We start from the raw sequence: 14,879 nt of genomic DNA on the forward strand, positions 1-14,879 counted from the left end.
CAATGTGTTCCTGAGGTTCTTCTATGGTCTTAATCTTCATTTATCCTATCTATTTTACATTATAAGCTTCTTAGGATTGGGATTGAATCTACCTTATTTCTTTTCACCGCATTTCAGAACTTCTCTCTGTTCTTCTTTTGCTTTAAGAGTCACATTTGGGAAAGTAAAGAGAAACTAAAGCTTATGTGCAGACCAGATAAGGTATCTGCTTAGAATGAAAGAATAAGTCATGTGTTTGATACCCCATTTAGCTTTTGCTACTGTAAGAAATGGGTAGTTCGTGGAGTGGTTAAAGGGTTAGGAAGAAGACATGATGGAAGAAATGTCTGTAAGGTTTAGTGTTGTTTAAGGAAGCTCTGTTTACTAATGAACACTGAATCTTAGAAAAACATGGGTTGTCCTGTAGGGTTGCTGGGAGAATTAAAGGTAATACTGCTTTGAAAGTTCCTCACCCTGTGCCTTGTCACATAGTAAGCACTCAACATATTAGCCAATATTATATTAATTTTTGAGCCAAGCCTGGGTGACAGCTGTTATCATTGCCCTGTCTAACAGTATTACCTAAGCTCTGCTTTTCAATTCTATCCTGGAAATCTTGTGAGATACATATAAAAGTACATAGATAGTGATGATAAAATGCTTAATTTTACTTTTTATAGTTTTTACTCTTGGATACCCACTGACAGTGCTGTAGCTCCAAGTAATTGACATTATGTCCGCAAATTATGTCAATGAATAATAGGGGTGATGATATCCTTAAAAAAAATCATGAAACGTATCCTTCAAGATACTCAGTCCTACTGAGTCCAGCAAGTCGGCTGGACTCAGTAGCTCATGCCTGTAATCCAAGCAGTTTGGGAAGCCGAGGTGAGTGGATCACTTGAGGCCAGGAGTTCAAGACCAGCCTGGCCAACATGGTGAAACCTCATCTTTACTAAAAATACAAAAATTAGCTGGGCATGGTGGCCTGTGCCTGTAGTTTAGCTACCCGGGAGGCTGAGGCAGGAGAATCACTTGAACCCAGGAGGCAGAGGTTGCAGTGAGCTGAGATCTCACCATTGCACTCCAGCCTGGGCGACAGAGTGAGACTCTGTCTCAAAAATAAAAGAGAGTATACAAAAGATACATACGTTTCAAATGATAATAATAAAATGAATACTCATCTACTTATTATTGAGCATAAGAAACAGAACATTAACAGTACAACAGTGGCTCTTACATCCTACTCTGATCATATGTCAGTACTTTTCACTCTTCACCTGTGGTAGCCACTATTCAAAGCAAGGGTAAATACCAATTTTGTGGGTCCTGATGATTGTACAATTTGTGTTTGGGATTTTTTTCTAAGAAAAAGAATATAAAATTAGAAATTCTAAATTAGGAGTTTTGAAATTAGGAAGTGTGAGTTCTCTAATTTTGTTTTTCTTTCTTTTCTTTTCTTTTTTCTTTTTTATTGAGACAGAGTCTCACTCTGTTGCCCAGGCTGGAGTGCAGTGGCATGATCTTGGCTCACATCAACCTCCACCTCCCAGACTCAAGCAATTCTTGGACGCCTCAGCCTCCCGAGTAGCTGGGATTGCAGGCGCATGCCACCACGCCTGGCACATTTTTGTATTTTTAGTAGAGACGGGATTTTACCATATTGGCCAGGCTGGTCTCAAACTCCTGGCCTCAAGTGATCTGCTCGTCTTAGCCTCCCAAAGTGCTGGGATTACAGGTTTGAGCCACCGCACCCAGTCTATTTCCACTCTTACCTTTATTGTGACCTTCCTTCTATTTGCTGTGGGTTGTTTGCTCTTACTTTTCCAGTGTGTTAAGGTGAAAAATTAGGTTATTGATTTGAGTTCTTGTTTAACATAGTCATATGCAACTATTAATTTCCCTCTAAGCACTATTTTTGCTGCAACTCATGTTTTGGTGTATTGTGTTCTAAATTTCCTTTATCTCAAAGTGTTCTCTAATTTCCTTTGTGATTTCTTCTTTGGCCCATTGGTTATTTCTGAATATGTTGTTGTATTAAACGGATATAAAGCACTGAAGTCACTTTAGAAAAACTTAGGAGTTACTTAAAACGTTACTGTATGACCCAACAATTTTATTCTTAGGTATATACCCAAGAGAACTGAAAATAGGCCGGGCGCAGTGGTTTACGCCTGTGATCCCAGCACTTTGGGAGGCCGAGGTGGGCGGATCACGAGGTCAGGAGATCAAGACCAAGGTGAAACCCCGTCTCTACTAAAAAATACAAAATATTAGCCGGGTGCGGTGGTGGGCGCCTGTAGTCCCAGCTACTCGGGAGGCTGAGGCAAGAGAATGGCGTGAACCCAGGAGGCAGAGCTTGCAGTGAGCCGAGATTGCGCCACTGCACTCCAGCCTGGGTGACTGAGCGAGACTCTGTCTCAAAAAAAAAAAAAAAAAAAAGAGAACTGAAAACAAATTCTCACCAAAAATTATATATTCATGCGTATAGTTACATAGTAGCATTATTCATGGTATTCAAAAAGTGGAAACAAGTAAATGTTCATCAGTTGATGAATGTATAAACAAATGTGATACAGCCATACAATGGAATTATTTGGACCTAAAGAGGAATGAAAATACTATACATGAATTAACTTTGAAAGCACTATGCTGGGTGAAATAAACCAGATACAAAAGGCTACATATTGTATGATTCTATTTATATGAAATGCCCAGAATAGGCAAATTCATAGAGACAGAAAGTGGGTTAGTAGTTGGCAGCACTGGAAAAGAGGAGAAATAGGCAGTGACCACTAATGGGTGTGGAGGTTTTTTGGGGGGTGATAAAAATATTATAGAATTAGTCATAATTGGTGCACAACTATGTGAATCTATTGAAAGCCACTGAATTATGTTCTTTCAAAGTTTGAATAGTATATGAATTACATGTCACAATAAAGCTGTTGGTTTTTAAAAATATATTAAAATAACAAGTAGACAGTCCTGTGTGCAGGCTATCAGAGCTGTAAAAATGAAAAGATTTAATGATACTATTGATGGGAGTGTAAATTGGGATAATCTTCTTACTGGGCAACATGGTAACATCAAACTTTAAAACAGCATATACCTTAGAATCAGCTATTCCATTTCTAAATATAATCCTACATCACCTCTAATAGAAATGCAAATGGATGGATGAATGAATGGATGGATGGATGGATAGATGATTAATAGATACAGATATAAATATATGTAGTATACCTATATATTCATATATATATATATACACACACAGTTATATGAAGTTGTTAATATTAGTAACTTCATAAAAGCTAGAAATAGGCTGGGTGTGGTGGCTCATGCCTGTAATCCCAGTACTTTGGGAGGCCGAGGTGGGTGGATCACGAGGTCAGGAGATCGAGACCATCCTGTCTAACAAGGTGAAACCCCATCTCTACTAAAAATACAAAAACAAAATTAGCCGGGCGTGGTGGTGGGCATATGTAGTCCCAGCTACTCGGGAGGCTGAGGTGAGAGAATGGCGTGAACCCTGGAGGGGGAGCTTGCAGTGAACCAAGATCATGCCACTTCACTCCAGTCTGGGCAACAGAGCGAGACTCTGTCTCAAAAAAAAAAAAAAAAAAAAAGCTAGAAATAGCCTATATGTCCAATATCAGGAGTCTGTTTAAATCTTTTACAGTACATCTACATCATAATGGGTTGCTATTCAGTTTTTAAGCAGTGCATTATTATTATATTGTCTATAAAAGGTTTTAAAACTAAATAAAAACAGACACATGTAATTTAAGTGTCTGCGACATGTTTTATGGGACAAAATTCTAGTGTAACAATATATATGATATGATCCTCCTTATGTGAATAAAAGCATAAACATATGCTTATATCAACATAGAAAAATGTATAAATGTATATTTATAAAACAGGTAACGGTTATCCCTGATGAATAGTAGTGAGGGGATTTGAGGAAGAAAGAGTTGGATTTTCTTTTATACTTCCTACTATTTTGTTAAATGGTTTTATCATTGTAATAATAATTTACTTGAAAATATTACAACATACTACAAACACTTGTATTATTATAGCTTTTTATGCAGATTGAAGCTCTCTTTCCACAAAAATTTGGAAGATGGACCGACTATGCAAAAAGATACTGTAACGCACGCATCAGGTAACATAAACTATTTTCCGTAAACTTTTTCCTCACATATTTACTGTGAACATTGCTTTGCTAATCATTCTTTTTTTTTTTTTGAGACAGTCTCACTCCCATCGCCCAGGCTGGAGTGCAGTGGTACCATCTTGGCTCACTACAATCTCTGCCTCCTGGGTTCAATCGATTCTTCTGCCTTAGCCTCCTGAGTAGCTGAGATTACAGGCATGCACCACCATGCCCGGCTAATTTTTTTGTATTTTTAACAGAGATGGGGTTTCACCATGTTCGTCAGGCTGGTCTTGAACTCCTGACCTCAGGTTATTAATCATTCTTTATTCCAGTGTTTTACAAATTTGTGGTAGCTATGAAATAATTGGTGGATTATTATACATATAGGTGGATGACCTATATGTAAAGTAAATAAAAGTAATAGATAATGGCAAAGTTTTCCTTTGTTTTTATTTTTTACTTTCTACTTTTTATTTTTGAAATTATTTATTTTTATTGGCTAGATTTATATGTACATTATACAAAAGTAAAAAGTAAGTGTTTCTTCCACTCTTGTCTCTCAGCAAACCATTTCCCTTCCCATGTAACCAGTGTTGGCACTTTCTTGTGTATCCTTATGAAGATACCCTTTGGGTGAATAAGCATGTATGATTATATGTGTATAATATTATTTCATTTTATTTCAACATATATAGCACAATTTGTGCCTTATTCTGCAGTTTGCTTTCTTCATCTAGTATGTATTATAGATCTTTCCATATCAGTTACTCAAAGAGCTTTGATACTCATTTTATTTTATTTTATCATATTTTTTTCAGACGGAGTCTTGCTCCGTTACCCAGGCTGGATGGAGTGCAGTGGTACAATCTTGGCTCGCTGCAACCTCCGCTTCCAATGTTCAAGCAATTCTCCTGCCTCAGCCTCCTGAGTAGCTGAGATTACAGGCATGTGCAACCATGCCCGGCTAATTTTTGTTATTTTTACTAGAGATGAGGTTTCACCATGTTGGCCAGGCTGGTCTCGAACTCCTGACCTCAGGTGATTTGCATGCTTTGGCCTCCCGAAGTGCTGGGATTACAGGCTTGAGCCACCACGCCCAGCCTGTTACTCATTTTAAATGCTGCATCTATTCTACTGTTTAGAATTTATTTATGCAGTCTACTCTTCTTGGACATTTGTAGTATATAGCTGTGCATACAATGCAGCAATGAATATCTTTGCACATATTGAGAGGTAGTATTTTATAGTTCTGAAGAGCATGGAAATTTAGAGCTAGACCACCTGTGTTTTATTTTCACGTCTACTATTGCCGAATGCTTCATTTTAGAAAAGTAACTTTATCTCCTCATACCTTAGTTTCTTCAGCTCAAAAAAAATGGCAAATTATTATGCCTGCCTTGGAGAGTTATTATGAGACTTATATTAACTAATATTTCTAAAGTGCTTGAACAGTGCATACATAAGGAGTACTTGATAATTGTTAGCTATTTTAGTATTTCATGCCATATGCATAGGGGAAAAATCTAAGATAAAGTTATAGAAGTAAAATTGCTAGTTTAAAGGGCATGTGTATTTTTATATTATTAGATTTTTCCAAATCATACTCTACGGAAGGTATAGCTTTTTATATCCACCAGCCTTGTGTCGGATTGTTTCTTTTTCTATACTTTTCAAACATAGTGAAATGTAAATTATTTTATTCTTGCCAATGTGAACTGATAGTAGCTTGTGACATTTGCCCATTATGTCATTAAATGCATTTAAGCATTATTTTTTCACACATATGGGTAATTTGTACTTTTTTTCTGTCAGTTGTCTATGTGTGCTGTTTGCCCTTCTGTCTACTAAATGTATTGGCTTTTGTCTTGATATGCTGAAAATCTTTATATATTACAAAAATAATCTCTTTATATGTGATATGAGTCTCTCATGTTTTGTTTCCCAATGCATTTACTTATTTATTTATTATTATACTTTAGGTTTTAGGGTACATGTGCACAATGTGCAGGTTTGTTACATATGTATCCATGTGCCATGTTGTTTTTGCTGCACCCATTAACTCATGATTTAGCATTAGGTATATCTCCTCATGCTGTCCCTCCCCCCTCCCCCCACCCCACAACAGTCCCTGGAGTGTGATGTTCCCCTTCCTGTGTCCATGAGTTCTCATTGTTCAATTCCCACCTATGAGTGAGAACATGCGGTGTTTGGTTTTTTGTCCTTGTGATAGTTTACTGAGAATGATGTTTTCCAGTTTCATCCATGTCCCTACAAAGGACATGAACTCATTATTTTTTATGGCTGCATAGTATTCCATGGTGTATATGTGCCACATTTTCTTAATCCAGTCTATCGTTGATGGACATTTGGGTTGGTTCCAAGTCTTTGCTATTGTGAATAGTGCCGCAATAAACATACGTGTGCATGTGTCTTTATAGCAGCATGATTTATAATCCTTTGGGTATATACCCAGTAATGGGATGGCTGGGTCAAATGGTATTTCTAGTTCTAGATCCCTGAGGAATCGCCACACTGACTTCCACAATGGTTGAACTAGTTTACAGTCCCACCAACAGTGTAAAAGTGTTCCTATTTCTCCACATCCTGTCCAGCACCTGTTGTTTCCTGACTTTTTAATGATGGCCATTTTAACTGGTGTGAGATGGTATCTCACTGTGGTTTTGATTTGCATTTCTCTGATGGCCAGTGAGGATGAGCATTTTTTCATGTGTTTTTTGGCTGCATAAATATCTTCTTTTGAGAAGTGTCTGTTCATGTCCTTTGCCCACTTTTTGATGGGGTTGTTTGTTTTTTTCTTGTAAATTTGTTTGAGTTCATTGTACATTCTGGATATTAGCCCTTTGTCAGATGAGTAGGTTGCAAAAATTTTCTCCCATTCTGTAGGTTGCCTGTTCACTCTGATGGTAGTTTCTTTTGCTGTGCAGAAGCTCTTTAGTTTAATTAGATCCCATTTGTCAATTTTGGCTTTTGTTGCCATTGCTTTTGGTGTTTTAGACATGAAGTCCTTGCCCACACCTGTGTCCTGAATGGTATTGCCTAGGTTTTCTTGTAGGATTTTAATGGTTTTAGGTCTAACATGTAAGTCTTTAATCCATCTTGAATGAATTTTTGTATAAGGTGTAAGGAAGGGATCCAGTTTCAGCTTTCTACATATGGCTAGCCAGTTTTCCCAGCACCATTTATTAAATAGGGAATCCTTTCCCCATTTCTTGTTTTTGTCAGGTTTGTCAAAGATCAGGTAGTTGTAGATATGCGGCATTATTTCTGAGGGCTCTGTTCTGTTCCATTGATCTATGTCTCTGTTGTGATACCAGTACCATGCTGTTTTGGTTACTGTAGCCTTGTAGTATAGTTTGAAGTGAGGTAGCGTGATGCCTCCAGCTTTGTTCTTTTGGCTTAGAATTGACTTGGCAATGCGGGCTCTTTTTTGGTTCCATATGAACTTTAAAGTAGTTTTTTCCAATTCTGTGAAGAAAGCCATTGGTAGCTTGATGGGGTTGGCACTGAATCTATAAATTACCTTGGGCAGTATGGCCATTTTCACGATATTGATTCTTCCAACCCATGAGCATGGAATGTTCTTCCATTTGTTTGTATCCTCTTTTATTTCATTGAGCAGTGGTTTGTAGTTCTCCTTGAAGAGGTCCTTCACATCCCTTGTAAGTTGGATTCCTAGGTATTTTATTCTCTTTGAAGCAATTGTGAATGGGAGTTCACTCATGATTTGGCTCTCTGTTTGTCTGTGATTGGTGCCAATGCATTTTTTTTTATAATTCCTTTAAATAACACCACATGGTCATGGTTTTCTGATGCTTTTTAAAGGGCTCCAAAGTACAAAGATAGAATTCTTCTAAATTGTTTCTATGAAGTCAGTCTAACACTTAATACCTAAATCAGACAAGATAGCACAAAAAATGAAAACAAGGGACTACAAATGCAGAAATACTCAATATTAATAGACTAAAGAAATTCAGAAACTCATTAAAAACCTAATATAGCTCCAGCCTGGGCGACAGAGCGAGACTCCATCTCAAAAAAAAAAAAAAAAAAAAAAAAAAAAACACCCTAATATAGTGATTACATGCAAATGGCATTCACATTAGGAATTCAAGGAAAGTTGAATATTAAGAAAGACATAAATATAATTCACCATATTAATAATGACAAAGAGAAACCTCATCATCTCTATCTGTGCTGGAAGTCCTTAGGTAAAATATAGCATTTACCCTCTGTGTTTTTTTTTTTTTTTTTTTTTTTTTGGAGACAGAGTCTCACTCTGTTCCCCAGGCTGGAGTGCAGTGGCACAGTCACAGCTCACTGCAACCTCTGCCTCCCAGGTACAAGCAGTTCTCCTGCCTCAGCTTCCAAGTAGCTGGGACTACAGCCGTGCGCTGCCATGCCCTGCCAATTTTTTTTTGTATTTTTAGTAGAGACAGGGTTTCGCCATATTGGCCAGGCTGGTCTCGAATTCCTGAGCTCAGGTGATCCACCCGCCTCAGCCTCCCAAAGTGCTGGAATTACAGGCGTGAGCTACCATGCCCAGCCAACATTTACCCTTGATTAGAGTTTTTAATAAATTTAGGGTATATATGTGTATGTGTGTCTTTACATATATATATGTGTATATATGTTTATGGGTGTCTTTCAATCCCAAAACACTACCACATGAAACACTAAAATCCAGGAAAGAATGTTCACTATTACTACAGCTTACCTGTACTCTGGAGAACTGATAATTCAATTACTCAAAAGAAAAATAAGAGGATATGAGGCTAATTTTGTCAGGAAAAAATTTTTTTACTTAAAAAAAAAAAGAAGACGGGCACAGTGACTCACGCCTGTAATCCCAGCACTTTGGGAGGCCAAGATAGGACAGTCACTTGATCCCAGGAGTTTGACACTAGCCTAGGCAACATAGTGAGACCCCATCTCTATTAGAAGAGGTAAACATTTTCAAGAAAGAAAAAATTACCATTATTTACAGCTGATGTTATTTATTTGGAAGACTGAGAATCAGCTGAAACATGTTCAAAACAAGAATAGATTAAGATATCCTAGCACAAAGTTACTATTAAAAAGTCAGTTGTCGGCCAGGCGTAGTGGCTTGTGCCTATAATCCCAGCACTTGGGAGGCCGAGATGGGCAGATCACACTTTGGGAGGCCGAGGTGGGCAGATCACTACTGGGTGAACCAGCCTCCAATATTTCAATGTAGGTTCTTTTCTATTTTCCCTAAGTGTCGGCTGGTCTGAGAAATAAACGGAAAGAGTACAAAAGAGAGAAATTTTAAAGCTGGGTGTCCGGGGGAGACATCACATGTTGGCAGGTTCCATGATGCCCCCTGAGCCATAAAACCGGGAAGTTTTTATTAGCGATTTTCAAAGGGGAGATAGTGTACGAATAGGGTGTGGGTCACAGAGATCCCATGCTTCAAGGGCAATAAAATATCACAAGGCAAATGGGTAGGGCAAGGTCATAAGGCCAGGGTGAAACTAGAATTGCTGATGAAGTTCATGTCCCACTGTGCACCCATTGTCTTTGATAAACATCTTAACAGGGTTCCAGAGCAGAGAACCAGTCTGACTAGAATTTGCCAGGCTGGAATTTCTAATCCTAGTAATCCTGGGGGTGCTGCAGGAGACCAGGGCATGTTTCATCCCTATCTACAACTGCATAAGGCAGACACTCCCAGAGTGGCCATTTTAGAGGCCCCCCCACCCCCAGGAATGCATTATTTTCCCAGGGCTGTTAATTATTAATATTTCTTACTGGGGAAAGAATTCAGCGATATTTCTCTTACCTGTTTTCAGCAATAAGAGAAATACAGCTCTGTCCTGCCCAGCTCCCAGGCAGTCAGACCTAATGGTTATCTCCCTTGTTCCCTGAACATCGCTGTTGTCCTGTTCTTTTTTCAAGGTGCCCAGATTTCATATTGTTCAAACACACATGCTCTACAAACAATTTGTGCAGATAACACAATCATCACAGGATCCTGAGAGGACATGCATCCTCAATTTACGAAGGTGATGGGATTAAGAGATTAAAGTAAAGACAGCGATAGGAAATTATAAGAGTATTGATTGGGGAAGTGATGAATGTCCATGAAATCTTCACAATTTATGTTCTTCTGCTGTGGCTTTAGCCGGTCCCTCCGTTCGGGGTCCCTGACTTCCCACAACAGATCACGAGGTCCGGAGATTGAGACCATCCTGGCTAACACGATGAAACTCCGTCTGTACTAAAAAAAACAAGAAGAAAAATTAGCCAGGCGTGGTGGTGGGCACCTGTAGTCCCAGCTACTTGGGAGGCTGAGGCAGGAGAATGGCGTGAACCTGGGAGGTGGAGCTTGCAGTGAGCCAAGATAGCACCACTGCACTCAAGCCTGGGCAGCAGAGCAAGACTCCGTCTCAAAATAAATAAATAAATAAAATAAATAAATCAATAAATAAATAGTTGTTTTTCTCTACACAAATAATAAATATTTCTAAAATACAATGAAAATAAAAGATATAAGACTCAAGAATATTACTAAAGGACATATAAAAAGATAAATAAAAAGACATACTCCTATTTGATGAAAAGACTTGGTATTATAAAGATTTTACTTTTTTTTTTTGAGACAGAATCTCACTGTATTGACCAGCCTGGGGTGCAATGGTGCGGTCCTGGCTCATTGCAACCCCCACCTCCCAGGTTCAAGCAGTTCTCCTGCCTCAGCCTCCCGAGTAGCTGGGATTACAGGCGCATGCCACCACACCCGACTAATTTTTGTATTTTTACAAAATACAAAAAATACGTGGTTTCACCGTGTTGGCCATGCTGGTCTTGAACTCCTGACCTCATGATCTGCCTGCCTCGGCCTCCCAAGTTGCTGGGATTACAGGCATAAGCCACCACACCTGGCCAAGATTTTACTTTTTTCTGAATTTATTCGTAGATACAATATATTCATGTAAGAATATTTTTCTTGTAGATCCAGAAAATTGATTCTACATATTATTTGAAAAAATAAATAAGCAACAATTGCCAAGAAAGTTATGAAAAGCTAGAGTATTAAAAAAAGGGGGTTGGGCACAGTAGCTCATGCCTGTAATCCCAGCACTTTGAGAGGCCGAGCCAGGTAGATCACCTGAGGTCAGGAGTTCGAGACCAGTTTAGCCAACATGGTGAAACCCCATCTCTAATAAAAATATAAAAATTAGCTGGGCGTGGCGGCGGGCACCTGTAATCCCAGCTACTCAGGAGGCTGAGGCAGGAGAATCACTAGAACCCAGGAGGTGGAGGATGTAGTGAGCTGAAATCGCGCCACTGGCCTCCAGCCTGGGCGACAAGAGCAAGACTCTGTCTTAAAAAAAAAAAAGAAAAAAGAAAGGGACAGGGATTCTTTCCCCTCTTCTTACACAACAATAAATTCCAGATGAATAAAATATTTAAACATTATTAAATAAAACCCTAAATAAAACATAGAAGAATTCTTTTATAACTTTGTTTTAGGGAAGTCATAAAAAGGAATATATGTGATTGCATAAGAATTTAAAAGGTGTCACCATTCTAGAAAATATATATGTAAAGTAAAAAGAAATTTCTAATTAAGGAAACATTATTTATGTGTTGCTAATTAAAGAGAAGGCTAATTTCAGCGAGTGAAAAAAATGTGCAAAAAATGTAAACAAATAATTGATAGAAAAGGAAATACAAATAGGTTTTAACTGCATAAATCTAATTGATAAGAGGAATTTAAATTGAAACTACAATAAGACAAATTTTTACCTATTTTAGTTATAAAAATTATAACATTTAACAAAACAGTATATCAATAAGCATATGAAGAAACAAACTGTCTTACATTGTTGAAAGGAATGTTATGGCTATACCATCTGTTTTGGTTTTTTTTTTGATACAGGGTCTTTCTTGTCACCCAGGTTCGAGTGCAGTGGCACAATCATGGCTCAGTACAGCCTCAACTGCCTTGGCTCAAGTGATCCTCCCACCTCAGTCTCCCTGGTAGCTGGGACTACAGGGATGCACTATCCTGTCTGGCTAATTCTTTGTTTGTTTGTTTTTTGTTTTGTTTTTGTTTTTTGAGAGAGAGTCTTGCTCTGTCCCCCAGGCTGGAGTGCAACAGCACACTCACTGCAACCTCTGCCTCCTGGGTTCAAGCGATTCTCCTGCCTCAGCCTCCCAAGTAGCTGGGATTACAGGCATGCACCACCACACCCAACTAATTTTTGTATTTTTAGTAGAGACGGGTTTCACCACATTGGCGAAGCTATTCTCGAACTCCTGACCTCGGGTGATCTGCCCGCCCTGGCCTCCCAAAGTGCTGGGATTACAGGTGTGAGCCACCACACCCGGCAACAAAAATTTTTTTTTGTAGAGACAGGTTCTCACTATGTTGCCCAGCCTTGTCTGGAACTCTGGGCTTGAGCGATCCTCCCACCTCAGCATCCTTAAGTGCTGGAATTACAGTCATGAGCCACCCTGCCTGGCCTATACCATCTATTGATAGAAATTTCACTATACCTACCAAACATTGAAAAGCCCATACACTTATTCTAGCAATTAAAATATAAGTTTATCTTACACTTGTTCATATATACTATTGTATGTAATTGTTCGTGTATGTTCTTATACATGTGTTATTCACATATTTATTAAATATACAACATACAGATATACACATACACACATATGCACATGTATGCAAAATTTAAATTGCATGTTTAGTAAATACATGATTGGATAACAACTAGTTGTAGAGAACTTACTGTAAATTATTGTACCTCCATACAGTGGAATACTGTGTCATCTTGATGCAACTCATTTCCAAGATACAGTGTTGAAAGAAAAGGAAATTACAGAAAATTGTGTTATCTTTTGTATTTTTTAAAACGTATATGTGTAAAACACACGCACTGATTTTCCCTGGATGTCTTGAAATTATCAACATGGTAGCCTCTGATGCCCCTGACCCAAGTAACGGTCTCTGAGACTTCTCTATAGAAGCCACGCAGCACTGTGGAGTCCACTTTGCATGCTGTTAATTTAACTGTTCAGCATAGTGTGATTACCCAGCTGACTGGAGATTTATAACAAGAGACCAGTTTGCAGTGGCAAGTGATCAGTTTGATAGGGAACTTGACCTGCATTGTATTCCTCATTGGAGTGAGTTACTAGCTAGAAGCTCTTTGAGGGCAGAACATTTGTTTTTTCCAGTATTCTATTCCCAAAGGCTAACACGGCACCTGGCACATGATATCCAATGTTTATTGAATTATTGAATACTGGATCTGGGTTTTTTTTGTATGCTAGATCCATGTAACTTCTTCACATGAATAACATCTTTCATCTGCTAAATTCACAGATGTTGTCAAACTAATGAGGTTACTCAGATATAACTTAAAATTGCTCTGAAAATTGACATAGTATTAAAAAATACACAGCACAATCATCTTGGAGAAGCATTTCTTATAGTTTAGATTTGGAGCTTCTGGAATAAAATGGCTGAACTAAGTGATTTGGATAATCTTTCCCAGCTCAAAATTTGGTTTCTTCATATCGACATTAAAAATCATGAGCAAAACAGGGATTCTTCTTACATTAAGTGAAGTACTAAGAGGAGGTCTTACATAACTGACACTGTTACATTTATTTTACTACTTCTGTATAAAAGAAAGAAAAACTAGTATAATTTGGCTACTTTCCATTAAGAATTTTAAGTTAATATAGTTTTGTGACTTGGACTGAGAGAGTTCTGTGACACAAAGTTCATAGTTGTTTTTCTGGTAACTGGGGGCATAATTAATTTGCTAACGTCAGTTTTGATTAAACTATAAATCCATTTAGATGCTAGTTTGGCCAAAGTAATGACTCTTTAGTCTTTACCAAGTGATTTTTTTAACAGTGCATGGAAATGACTATAATGATTTTGCTACAGTGCCACAAATTAATAGCCCTTCCCTCCACTAGGAAATCAACAGTAGCAAATGTAGTAAACACTGTTAGTTGCCTACCCCATCTTCCTTCCAAACAGATTTCTGATTTACTTCAGGTATATATACATATCTATAGGACTCTGGGGAAGTTGACTTTCTATCCTTTTTCCCTGGTGGATTCTGGTCATTCTAAGCCAGTTAACACATAGTATTCTTCAGACAACTGTTATTGGTCTAGGGTTGGTCTTGGGCCAAGCATGCTGAAGAAAGGCTTTATTTCAAGTATGGAGGACAAGATAAGCATCTTAAGCTGAATATGAACAAAGAAGCATGTTGTCCTACCTGCTTCTGGTAGCTGTCTTCTGACCATGGTGGGTATCGGGTTTAGATGAGGCAAGCTTTTTAATGGCACAGTGAAGAGGTGCAAGGAATACAAGAGTTGACCAATCCAGGAGCCTTCCTAGACTCTGAATTCCTTTTATTCATGTTGTAAAACATTTCTTTTTTTATTAAACAATCTTGATTCAGAGTTTCAGTTCCTTATAGCCAAAAACCATGGTTCCTGGCATGTCATTTCTAAATATTCATTTTGTTCCTATCATAGTTCTTTTTTTTCATGATGCTAGGTATTGGTGGGAAGCCCTTAATAGTAATTCTTGCAGACTGTAAATGCCAAAAATTCGCCCACATAAAACAAACATACTTACCTGCATTTATCTTTTGGAGTCTGGAGCAACCTACGTGGTCAGTAAGCATTTCTTTTTTTTGTTTCCTGACTA

General features: G+C 38.2%; 1 protein-coding gene across 1 annotated transcript in view; it reads left to right on the plus strand.

Annotated features, from left to right (window-relative positions):
• The window catches only part of ZRANB3 (zinc finger RANBP2-type containing 3), a 298,807-nt gene that overhangs the window by 147,661 nt on the left and 136,267 nt on the right, over positions 1-14,879 (plus strand). The window contains exon 6 of the mRNA XM_030801279.1: positions 4,065-4,150. Coding sequence (XP_030657139.1) covers positions 4,065-4,150 — 86 coding nt within the window. The remainder of the gene's footprint in view (positions 1-4,064; positions 4,151-14,879) is intronic.

Source organism: Nomascus leucogenys, chromosome 20 (genome assembly GCF_006542625.1).
Source record: "Nomascus leucogenys isolate Asia chromosome 20, Asia_NLE_v1, whole genome shotgun sequence".
Taxonomy (NCBI): Eukaryota; Metazoa; Chordata; class Mammalia; order Primates; family Hylobatidae; genus Nomascus; species Nomascus leucogenys.